This window comes from Rissa tridactyla, chromosome 1, assembly GCF_028500815.1.
Source record: "Rissa tridactyla isolate bRisTri1 chromosome 1, bRisTri1.patW.cur.20221130, whole genome shotgun sequence".
NCBI classification, from domain to species: domain Eukaryota; kingdom Metazoa; phylum Chordata; class Aves; order Charadriiformes; family Laridae; genus Rissa; species Rissa tridactyla.
In genome coordinates, this window is record NC_071466.1 from 161,927,886 (window position 1) to 161,941,050 (window position 13,165).

At 41.0% G+C, this 13,165-nt stretch overlaps 1 protein-coding gene across 1 annotated transcript in view; it reads right to left on the reverse strand.

Annotated features, from left to right (window-relative positions):
* Positions 1-13,165, reverse strand: part of MYH9 (myosin heavy chain 9) — a 72,622-nt gene that overhangs the window by 38,008 nt on the left and 21,449 nt on the right. Inside the window, exons 3-5 of the mRNA XM_054196044.1 lie at positions 12,558-12,714; positions 2,398-2,425; positions 1,511-1,604 (exon numbers count right to left, since the gene is read on the reverse strand). Coding sequence (XP_054052019.1) covers positions 1,511-1,604; positions 2,398-2,425; positions 12,558-12,714 — 279 coding nt within the window. The remainder of the gene's footprint in view (positions 1-1,510; positions 1,605-2,397; positions 2,426-12,557; positions 12,715-13,165) is intronic.

Consider the following 13,165-nt stretch of genomic DNA (forward strand, 5'->3'; position numbering starts at 1 on the left):
ATTCTCCTAAGCAGACTGCCTGTCCTGCTTCAGTAGTTGAAATTTTGCTCGAGGATAAGCAGTGGAAGAATACTTAACTCAACCCCATGATTCTATTTTCCACACTTAAAAGAAAAAAGGAGAATGTTTCTAAATACAGCTACTGACAGACCATGGAAAAAGCCTTCATATGTCTGAAAGTTTGGCACATAGAAAGTTTATTTTTGGTTGGATTCCGGAAGTTACTTATTACTACGTGTGCGTGCAGAGATGCCTTCTTATTCATATACTCTACACACATAAGACATGCCTACACATTAAGTACTATGGGAAAACTCTTATGTAGAGATACAGCGAGCACACTTGGCATCTGGCTTTCATTACATAGCCCACCAGTGAACATTTCCAATGTGTTCAGCTCTGGCTAACGAGCTCACAGTCCTGGAACACCCTATCTGCAGGGCTGCCTTCCCCCCAATGTTTCTTTGCAACCTTCAGCCACATCTCACTGCAGGGAATGGCAAACTAAATGCCTAACTACATTTATCTTACTAGGAATACCACACACATTAAATGCTTATGGTTCAAGGAAAACCTGGTCCAGTCCTATTGCCCTGGGGGAATACTTCTCGAATGGTATATCTGGGAAAATCCTGCAAGAAAAACCTTAAATGCAAACTAGCATTGAGCACAGAACACAAGTATTCTTGATATTACTTTAGTCTCTAATTGAACATCCTCATAAAAAGATTACTGTGCACCACACACAAAAAAAATAAAATTGTGAATTGTCTATGGATTTGTTTTAGCTGCAGAAAGTGATATTGGTGTGGAGTGAAAAGCTGCTCAAAAAAATCACACAATGGGACAGAAAACGCATTCCTGGTGCAGAACGTGCAGTAAACGTGCAGCTCACCTACGAGGATACAACTGACGAATTCGGCAATAGTCCATCGGGGGAGAGGGAGGGGGAAAAAAATATAAGTGAGACATCTTTAAAGTCCTCCCACCATCACCACCACCCTCCTTTCACGTGCTGCTAACACTTGGCTGTTTCCACCCTTTTAATGTTTTCCTACAATTTTAAAGTTTTCAGAGGATGCACACTAGCCTATCCCTATATTTGCCAGTTTTGAGACAGTATATATAGTAGCCAGACCTAACCTATACAGGTTTTACACTGCCTAGACTGGTTATAAGCAATACATCTGTGCAAAATGATCAGTACAGGTGATGCTTCATTTGTAGAGTCTTTTGCCCATGCACTTGCCCACAAATCCAAGAGGTTGTGGATGAGTTTGTCTCACTGTAGTTCCACTGAATTCAAAGGAGTTATGACTTAGAATAATGTTCCCTGGCTTGCAATTTTTGACAAGCTTTTATTGTTTCATAGTTCACTGTCCTCAGTCCTATGATAGATGTTAGTATTTAGGATTTTATTAAGCAATATGGCTTTAACCAACATCAGCCAATATGTATTTATTACCCAAAGTCATCACAGAAATAAAGCACCATTAAACCCAGGTCTTACCTGGTCTTTTTTAGACTTGTGTGAGGAAGCAACATGAGCCAGGTACTGAATGACTTTCTTGGTGTTCTCTGTCTTACCAGCTCCTGATTCACCTCTGTAAAGAAAATCTGCAATTCATTCACAAACAAGATGCAGGGAGACATATTCATATTTCTAACCTCGAAAGGACTACTGAGCTTCTTAACTGCATTCTCGCCATTACGGCGCCTCACTCAAAACCAAGAAAAATCAAGTTGTACTGGCAAGCAGCAGCAGCATAGCTGGACTGCAGGCTAACCCTCAACCAGTTCTGTATACCTGCATGGAGGAGGGAATGCAATAAAGAATTATGCTTTCTAGTCATTTGGATATGAAGATTGCCAAGTGGCTGAGGAATAATCCGGAGGCTGCTGCAGAGCTAGGGGTGAAAGGTAATAAAGTGAGTCTTTCCAAAGGAAGCCTCCTGACTGCAAGAAGAAAGATAACAATTCCTTAAGCAGAACTGAGGGCCAACGAATTTTGCTGTCTCTAGAAGAGAAACTGCTGTATTAAGACTATCTGTGACTGTATCAGCTTCATCAGTAAGAATGTATTTAAATACAACAACTGCATCAAAATCTGAAGGACTTCTCCAAGCCTTTTCCATTGACAAAGCTGTATTTCTTTAGGAGTTTGAGCACAGGGACTGTTTCAAAACCTCACTTCTTCCTCCAGTTCTTAGGGAAATTATTTGGCAGAAAGGATTACATATATATATTTGAGGAACTGTAGTGGGACCTTCCTTGACTCTGCACTATTACCTGATTTATTGAGCCCACCCCCAGCATTTACAATTAAGACAGCCATCCAACCAAGATTTTTAACACAGACTTTGACATCCAGCCAAGCTGACAACTGTTAATACTCACGTGCAAAGGATGGACTGATCCTCTCGATCTAGAATAAAATTTTTTAAAAAAAGTAGTTAGACTGAGACTCTAAAATTCAATTTCTGTGACAATATGAAATCAACACCAAAGAGAAACACAGGAACTAGTAAACTCTGCCAAGTATCTTCAGAAATATGGCCAGGTAACCCCTTTTCCAGCAATAGATGACAACTTCCCACCATCTGCCAAAGTATAATGGCACCACTGCAATTTAGTTTTTTTCATCCAGAAAGAATATTGTTTGCATTACAATTTTTCTACAAACAATACAGAACTCTCACTGAATGCTTCTTTACCCCAGAGCCATAGCTTGATATACATCTGTTGTTCTTCAGCCCTCTCCCCTGCCATTATACTGGGCTCATACTGACTTACAAAGTTATCAGCAGAGCAGTGGAAATGGAAGGGGGAAGGGAGAAGTGGGACAGGAACCATTATAAATCCCAAAGTGCCAAAACCTCAGATCAAACATAGGCTTTCACCCCAAAAAGAAACACTGTAAGTTCAGTGAGAAATTTTTGTTACTTATTTTGTACAGAATGGTCTTGAAAACTACAATGCTGAGCAGCAGCTTAAGTCCTATACAGATGATTTATTTGTGTCACCATCCCCTATTGTATTAACAGAGCAGCCGGTAACAGTAGAAACCTTTTCTTTTTCATGTTGACAAACCAGTAGACATACTAATTCTTGTGTTCAATTCCCAGATGTGGATGATAACATCTTTCCAGTTACAGAACTTACTTCACACAGCCTATCCACGCTACCTTCTCCCACATCTTTAACGTCCTTTCAGCTTTCACCTATAATTCCACATCCTTATATACAGTGCTGACTAGTCCTTCCATCATGCCTTCATCCCACTGCTCCCCCACCACTTCTGTGTGAGCATGCTCCCCTGCTTCTGCCTTGGTTTCACCTTTCATCCACCCCTCAATCCTGTGCCTGCCCCCCCACCCCCCACCCCCCCTCCGCCTCCAATTTGCATCCCATTCCTTCCCCATGCCACCAGGAACCACCTGGGAACACTGGGCAGACTGGAGAGTGCCTGTGCCTACACCACAACAGCCTTAGTAATTTGTAGTCATCACAGGGGCAGTGAGACCTGTTCAGACATGGAACAGACTTGGGCACAGTTAAAGTTCATCCAGTTACTGTCATTCTTTCCTTTTTCCACGCTTAGCTCCAATTTTGTGTTGGACTGAAGTTTAATCTCTAAAGAGAGAGAAAGCAAGCCTCAAACATCCATAAGACTATAAAATTCACTGGACTGCTCTAATATTATTTCAGCAATTGGTAACCTTCATCAGTACGTTTATGGATGTGACTGTCTCCATATTTTAGCTACTGTTTCTTTCTATTCCTTTCTTCAGTAGCTTAGAGAACCCAAGGGCACTCAGTATTCTCCCCACCAGAGAGTACTTAGACAATATAATTGAGTCACCATTCAAGTCATTTTGTGCAAGCTAAAGAGACTGAGCTGTAATTAGGGAGGGCTTTATAGTCAGATAGAGTCCAAGTATCTGAAATCACTTTATATACCCTTAAACACTGCTACTGCAAGTGAATTTAGTATTTCACTCGTAATGTTATGAATGTCGTATTCATCAAGAAAAATTTCCTATAAACTGTTTATAAGAAGAGAAGTATATCTAGTCTGTGGACACATTTTCACAGAATAAGGAAAGCAGGTAAACCTACCAAATTTTAGATTCTATCTTTTCTTAAATTATTCTGAAACCAATAATGGAAACATTAGGTTCACACGCTACAGATAGGCAACTCCTGCTCTGAAGCTTCTTTACTGGAAACTGATTGTATGCAGATGAGCGCAAAAATTTAAGAGGAAAAGAATCTGTTTTATCTCTGTTAATACTGTTCTCAGAAAGAGCTGATCAGCCCTAAGACTGGAAAAAAGCAATCAGAAGAAATTCATCACTCAAATGGTTTTGGCACAGCAAATTCTTAAGCATTCAAAACCAGCTACTGCATCTTCACTAGCATTGCAGATTCATCTCTTCAAGTGCTGAATTTTATTCATTGCCTTTAAGATATGGACCGCTTTTGCTGAGGGACAGGCAAAGAGTAGATGTTAGACACCTCTGAAGGCCCTACGCATCCAAGGTTCCCAGTGGGTCAAGGACTCAGCGGGCACACGCCAGCCCTCTTCGTGACTGGGCACTTTCAGGGTGGATCAGGGGAATAACTAATGACTCATTTACGGATTGCCTAAGGAAATGTATTCTTCGGTAGTGCGACACCCGGGTGCAATTCTCTATCACAAAGCAGCTATATGAAAATAAAAGATTGTGCCTCTGAATAACATTTGACTTTCAAAAGCTTGACTATAAACAAGCAGCCCACTCCAAGAAAAGGTTATACTCGCATCCAGGTACTACAGAGGCTCTTCTAAGAAGCCAATTTGAGAGACAGGGTAAAAAAGAAAAAAAAAAAAATGATAATCCTAAAGAAGCTGGTCCTTACTCCCAGTAGCCACCTCTAATGTTGGAATTATGAGCTGGGGCTCCTCACATAGGCAATGGAGCCCTATGCACTTGAAAAGTGCATGCCTTCCCCTTCCCTCTCCTCCAGGAGAGGATCCTTAATACAGAAAAAAAAAAAACCTGAAAACCCAGCATTGGTAAGCAGACAGATAAACCACCTGCCCAACAGAAAAATATCAGATAATAATGAGAAGCTCTGTGGCACTGAACAGTTTTTGACCACGACAACGAGGCAAGGTGGCAAAAGCGCCCTGGAGCGACCCAAGAAAGTCCCAAAGGGGCAAGCACAGGATTTTTCCACGCCTTAACACGGAGCAAGGTGTTGAAAGGTGTTCAGGCAGGAAAAGTCACAGACAGTGTTCAAAATCGTCTCAGCACTATGTTTTCCTCCCCCAACATACTTCCCTGGTGGCCCGCTGCAGCTGCGTTAGTCACCTCCGCTTTAAGCCAGCAGGAACGTACCTGCGAGTGCGGGCAAGTCACCGGCAGCGTGCAGACACTGCCATAAAAGGCAACATTCCTGTTTGCAATCCGGGGGAAATTCTTTCCCAGGACTGCAAAGCAGCAGTCATTGGGATAGCTGGAATTCTTCTAATTGTGTACAGACAGACAACTCGAATAATGTGTTGAGCAACAGGAAACTGGAGCCGACCAAAGGGCCAAAGAGCTAACGCATACAAAAGCGTAACTCTTAGATACACTTCCAATTAAAAATTGCTTTAAATGCCAATATTCATTCCCCACACAATACTGACTTGTGCCATCACGAATCAGAATTCAGCTGCCCAGACAAAAGGCCACCTCCACCCCTTTTTTTTTTTTTTAAAGGATCATTCAACATGGGCGTGCTGCACAACTTCAGTCAGCACTTGCCTTTACTCCATTGTCAGTTGTGCAAGCGACCTACTCAGCAAAAGAGAAAGCGCTGGGTACCATAAACTCAGTTGCTTATAATAACACAATCAAGAAACGCCTGATTAAAAGAAATCTGCATCTGCTTTTCAATCCTAAACAGAGTCACTTATTAAAAACAATCCAGAATAACAACTCATTACTTAATTATAGCAACAGTTCTATATTTCAGACCAGCTGGCAAGGAAAGCTTTTTATCTAGGCTCTTCTTTAGCTCTCATCACCATAGTAATCAAGTGATCATAAGAAGCATCAGCCTCAAGCATCCAGAAATTCAGGAAGTAAAACATCCTTCAAATTTAAGCTATACAGCAGTATGGTATAATAAGATCAGTAGATTAGGTTTACTATATTAAAAAAACCATAATATCTAACTCATTCTTGACTTTCTTCAGTCCAAAAATAAAAGACCGCATTTTAAACTGCTTCCAGGACCTTCAGCATACGTTAAAAACTTAATTAAACCAAAATTTGTTTTCACAGGCGAGACATCTCGTACATAAAAAGTCCTCAGCCAAATATTCTACTGCAAAACAATGAAACTGAATGAATGCTGAACTGCTGTGGCCAATTATATTGGCATAACTGATAAATTAATAGAGCTCCAAACTCTCGAATTTTGTTTTTAGGTGTTTTGGGATGGGAGAAGAAAAAAGGTTGGGAGGCTAGAAGAGAATGTGCAATTTAAGCTCTGTATCTCAGTGACAGAACACCCTAGCAGGCCTTTATCACCCACTTCCTCTGCATGAGTGACTCCAGTTTCAAGCCTGTTCATCTCCATAAAAGGAGAAGTAATATAGCATTCACACAATGGTGACATCATCTCTCCAGCTAAGAGGAAGCGTAGCTGAAAGGCAAAGGCTTGGCTTACAGTCCCCTGCCTATAGCTGACTCATTAAGGCTAAAAGCTTAACCATAGCTAGATGGTACCACCCACCTCCTAACCACCAAGCGTCTGGCAGGACTGAGCAGTCTGGCCCTCTAGGTTTCCGTTACCATACTGCTCCCCTAGCATCATGGTGACTGCCTGTAGCCCAACTTAGGCAACTGGCTGGCTGACCAAGTTAGAGTGTTGACCTAAATCAAGAATTAGTCTTAAATGCATGTAAGAGCTTCAACCATGCAGTAGTTTCAGTTCCTTGGTCCCTGCCTCAACATCATCTTACAACTAATGTCCTTTCCTCAGGGCTCGAACACAGCAGGAGCCCCCAGGCACTTGACACACTCTGCTACTTGGAACAACCCCACTGGCATGAAAATCTAATCAAGTATGTTCACTGTGGTACTTTAACCTACATGCTGGTTTTAGTAGGATCAAAAACACTCCAGGGGAACACCAGAGCCCGAGAGCCTGTTTTTGCATTATCATTGAAAGAATGTATTATAAAGAAGTTTCAAAATGCTAATAACCTGTCATCAAGTACAAAAAAAAAAAAAAAAAAAGAAGAAAGAAATCAAATGAAGGACAAACATAGCATATCCAAGACAGCTCTCAACAACAGAACTTCAAGATGTAAAAAAGGAGAAAAATCACTTGAGTTGGCAGGAACACTGCAGTGACAAGATTCAGCTTTGCATTATCTGAAGTTTGAGGACAGCCATGAGGAGAAAAGCAAGTTTCATTTCAAAAAGTGAAATATATCCTACTGGGTCAAATGCAAATATTTATTTCCCCAAGCCATTTTTGGATTAGAGCCCATACCCCTTTCTCTAGCATTCCTTAAGTGAATCTGGAGATAGCAAAACAGGGAAACAAGTTAGGCTGTAATTTTAGGTTACACAAATGTTTATGAAGTTCTGACAGGAAAGAAAAACTGGTATACAGCCTGCAAAAGCTCAGGCAGCTCACAATAGTGAAACAAATGAACTGCAGGGAGACTGACAGCAAGGGCTGAACCACTACATAAGTGACGGCCGGAGATCTCCTGCTCTGGTTTACAGGAATGAAGCAAAAAGGGTGTGGTAACTACTGAAAAACAAGTGGGCAATGGACTCTTTTTTAGCTCCTTGTTCTATTGAAAACCACATTTCAAGACACAGATTTTGAGAGCTGCATTTAGAACTCTCAAGCAATTCAAAGCATGTAAAACATTTCTTAAGAAAAATCAGAAACTATGTACATCTTTTCTTGCCATTTGTACACAAACACCACCAAAACAAGTATCCTCCATAATTAGTATCTAAACTTAACGTTGCCCTTTGCATCAGAAATTTGGACAAATCTTGGAAACAAACTAGTGAAACCACAGGCTGTATTTTTTTGGGTTTAGTGGAAACAGAACTTGACCTTTACATGCAACTTCAAAGAGACATCTGTGCCTTTACATAATCTGGACAGTCCTGTCAATTAAGTATCCCTGAATTGGTAAACACACACAGAATATTGTATAGAAAATAAAGATGCACTTTGGCACAGTGCAATATACAGTGCAGCACAGCAAACCAATGCTAAGAAGCAAGCTGAGAAAGAAGACTTGAGACCAAGGAAGTTGAAACAAAAGTGTCCCACTAGCTCAGAAACTTAAGAAATAAGTAAACACCTAAGAATTACAAATAAAATACTTCAAGGTCATGTACTATGGAAACTGATATAGAGGTCTGTTTCTTGTGAAAATGACAACTGGGCCTGAGGTGCATATGAAGATCTACAACAGCAAGTGATTTGTCTTACAATAGCTAACACTGTTTCCTCCCTTAATGTAACAAGGCCAATAAAAATCATGAAGTTACTATGCTTCAAAATTTTTTCTTTTAAACACCAAACCCAGAGACTACCTAACTCCCAAGTGAATACCAGCAAGGTGCTGGGTGCGCAGGTTCCTTTGCAGACTAATCCATGAATGTCAAGGAGGGTTTAATCACTGCACAATGATTTTAAGAGTTTTGTTCAGTGAACTGTTAGGAGCCCTATACTAATATGTGGAGAAACTGGATGAGAAGGAGATGGAGTACATTCATTAGCAATGTGCTGTCTGTTCTCTCTCCTACCTATCTCTTAGTTGAGCAGGTTCAGCTTTGCAAACCAGAATAACCATACTGATCTAACCTATTACAGAAGTTTCAGACACAGGCATCAGAACAGCCATCATGCTCCAGACACCAATGAAATTTCTAGCTTCTATCAGTATCTGACATAGAAAATTCCCTTTATGTGTTCTAAATAGACAAACAGGTGCTGTTTAACAGCTTTAAAATATGTTTTTCTAAATAGATCGCCTGGAGACCATGAATTAAGGTAAAGAATGTACCCCTTCGGTGTACATCTGCTGCATTAAAACAATGATTTGTTTGCTCAAGACACCACTCCACTTGCAGGCACTGTGCTTCAATCATCATCAGCAGCAGAGTAATTCTTCTGAAAGCAGTCAGACCTGATGCTTCTGGCATTCAGGTTACCCAGGGAACAGAAACACTAAGACAAATGGTTGTTTTCTCGGAAAACAAAAATGTTAAACTTTTTTCAGAGTTCTGCTCTTGAAGCACAGGAAGTCTCTCCAAGTACCGTGCAGCAAAATAATGTTTTCGTCTCGTTTCTGAGTCTTAATGTCTTGGGTCGGAGAAAGCAGAAAAAAAAGAAAAAAAACCCCAACACTCTGAACACATTCTCCATTGTGTTATTGCTTCAAGGAAGTACTGCTGGTGAAATTTAACGAAAAGCGATTTAACCTCTTGGAATATATAAATGCCATATGACACTTTTGTGAATGGAGTAACCAGGGTAGACACAAAAAGAGGACCAAGCTCACCCATGGTGCATGAGCACAGTTGCCTGAAAAGGGTTAAATAGTTCCTGGATTAGCAGAGGTTGGAATAAAGCTCTCATCTTCCTCACCCTTCCCAATTCCTTTCCTGAGGAACGTTCCTTTGAACGGCCTCCTTATTAGAATACCATAAACTGACTGAAAACCAGAAAAAATTCAGAGTCCAAATCAATTAACACGCAAGGCTTTTCCGCTCTGTCAGCTTAAGAGATAACTATACCCCATGCTGACAGAAGTCAGAGTCAACAGCTTACTATCCTTCTCCAGACCAAGAAGGATTCCCGGTCTTCAGGGCTCTGAAAGTAACTTAGGGAAGGCAGCTTAATCCTAAATGCCTCCGGCTCACGTGGAGCACTGGACCCTTTCATCTTCTGTTCTCTGTACAGATTCCTGCCATACCACTGGCTGCTGCACCAAGCCTCCCCCACCACTAAGCAAAACTGAGAAAGTGGAATAGCAATGTTGCTTTCCATTGCCCTAGAGGCTAGCCAGAACCAGAGACACTGCAACAACCCACTCACCTTCGCTCCCAGTAGCGGACAACAGAATGCTACTGTTATCCTTTGCAATAAGGAAATAAAGCAGCAAATAACCCTAAAACAATCTCTAGGGTTCTTGCTAGCACACATATGCATGCACATATGAAGCGAGACACACACAAAAATCTTCCCCAACCTAGTTAAAGAAGTCAAAGCAAGCTAGTTCAAAAGCTAACTGGGAACCATACTCACGTCCAATATGTGTTCCAAAAAGTCAGCAACAAAAAAATCTCAAACCATGCAAAGAAGAGCTGGGGTAAGCCTCTAGACTGTCAATACTGCTGAGAATATTGCATACCTAGAATTGTTCTGGGAAAGATAAACACTCCAGCTGAGCTCATAGCAACTTTCCCGTGCTAGGAAAACGCAGGCAGGGCTGCCATTCTTTAGCTTTGTACACCAAAGCAATTCAAATTTAGGATTTCTGAGTTTTAGACATCACTCAAGCAGTGGTCTGATGGAGACACCTTCTCTTTTCAAAAGGAAAGAAAATATCCTTTTAGTTAATCACTAGCTCTGAACCACTGTCAGACCAGGGAAGGTGACCTGTCCCTTGTGGCAGAATTAGAGCTGTCTGGATATCCATTGCCACATACTGATGTATCTGGCAGGGATGAAGAACAAGATGCATACACATGCAGTTCCAAATGGTTTAACTGTTGTCTATAGAGGGAAAAGGACTTCTTCAGTCTCCTTACAACAATGTCAAAGAAACTGTTTCTGATTCTACGTAGAAAAAATTTCCTTTTAGGGAACAGTAACTCCGGTAGGATTAAGTCAATAGCTTGTTTAAGAAAAATATACATTGGTACTTGAGCTGACAAGGAGTGGGCAAGGGAGAGAAGGAAGTAATAAAGGAAGTGAAACAGTGATAAGAGGTTTAGGGACAACCATGCTGCCACGTATAGCATAGGCAGTGCATCTGTCCTTGTCCTTCACGGCAGATCCAGTCTTTGTCTGAGGAAGTGAGGTCCTATAAAGGTCCAGGTTTACAGGTTTTTTCCCCTCAGGATACAGCAATCCTTTCAGAGTAACACAGAGTATAACTATTTCTTCAAGAGCTGCCACATCTTCAACCAATTGCCATCAATACCCTGCCACCAGGCCACTGCAGCATGTCTGCATGGCTCACTCCTCCTCACCCAAAGCTTTTACAAATACAGCTTAATCAATCCATCATGTTAGCTCTCCCATGTGCTGGGCTCTGCATGGCATCCCATTTCAGCAGCCTTTCTCAGCATTCTCCACACATAAAATTTTTTTAAAGCCACTAATGCAGGAAGGAAGGAGTTTTTCTTGCTCCCTTTCCACTCTGGGCAACGACATTGTTGTCGTCCTCCTAGGCTTGGAGGTGCAAGTGGCAGTGAGGGCAGGAGAAAAGCAGAACTCTTTAAAACTGATTCTAATTAGAATTTTAAATCATGATTTTATTATATCTGGCCTTTGTCCAAAAAAGTGAGGCTAATGACAACACCTAGGAGAGACAGACACCTTAAGCACTGCTAGTCATCAGAAAATAAAGGAGTAACCAAATTCATACAAGCCATGCCAAATCTACATGTCCATTATATCCTTTAACCTTATACAGCATATCTCTTTATATAAACCAGCTACAATCAGGAAGAAAAGCACAAAGTGCCTCCAGACCTGAACATTCTTCAAGCATCCCAAACACAAGCAGTGACTCTGTGAAAGACCTCCTCTCAGAAAGGGGGGATATGCACAGGATATTCAGAGCTCCATATTTAAAAATCCTCCAGTGACAAACAAGCAGCAGATAATATATTTGGTTCTTTACTTCTCATTTGTATACACAGGGGGGAAAAAATAGGTCAATCTGCTTGCTTTCTTTCATTCCATGAAAAGCCAACAGATGTATTTAATATTGCCTGACAGTAAGTTTTATTCTTAACAGAGTAAGAATGTAACCAAACAACTCAAGATCACTAAAACTACCACTGACCATCAGACTTCAAAATGCAGGTTACACTAAGCTTGTTTCACCCAACCAGACTGTATAACTGGATTTAAAATACTTTTGTTAAAAGCCTCCATCAACCGATACACATACTTGCCCACCTACAGCTATCATTCCATAGGCTCATCACTGAGAGGGAAAGTTCACTACCTCAGTTCTCCTTGCCTGCTTCTCTGAATTCCATGCATTCACACCAGTCTGTTCTTTATGTCAAGGTTTAGCTCTTGCCAGACTCTTTGTAAGATTCTTCAAGCCACTAGAGCAGGAGAAAGCTATTCACCTGAACACAAAAACTGGTACCAAGTAGGTGTCAGGTGTCTGTAAGCAAGGACAGAGGGGACAACAATGCCTTTTGATAGCAGTGAGTTGTTTTTCTCCTACAGTGTTTTGACTGCAACCCTGATTTATGATTTCAACAAGAGTCATTATCTCAGTCAGCACTCACCTTGCATCATACTCCTGTAGGCTGTGTCTGTGATGGCATAGATATGAGGGGGCATCTCATGTCTCTTTTTGCCTTTGTACATCTCCACTATTTCTTCTGAGTATATGGGCAGGTTCTTGTAAGGATTGATTACGACACAAAAGAGGCCTGAGTAGGTCTGGAAAGAAAACATCCCAGGAAATAAAGACAGGAATTAAAAATTTTTTATACTTGCACCTTTTAACAATACATTTATTGGAAAATCAAACAAACCAACCAGTCATTTTTTAAGTGCTTCTTCCAATAACAGCGTGTGGGATGCTTCCCACTAAGCAATATTAGAATCCGAGCAACAGCTGAAGTCATACCAACTTGACTAGTACTCAACCTTTCCAAGTACGCACAGAGCATCAACCGACACATTAATCACACTGATAGCAAACTGGCCTGCTCCCTAGCTAATTAATAGTCCACTAAGACTGGCTTTTCTTCTTTTCAAAGTTCCTATATTCAAGTCAAGTGTTCATTTCATTATATAAGGTAGGTGCTCAGCTCCTAAAAACAGGCATTTTATTACGTTCTGCCTCATGTTTGCTATGTATACTATCCCGTAATTGATCAACTACAAC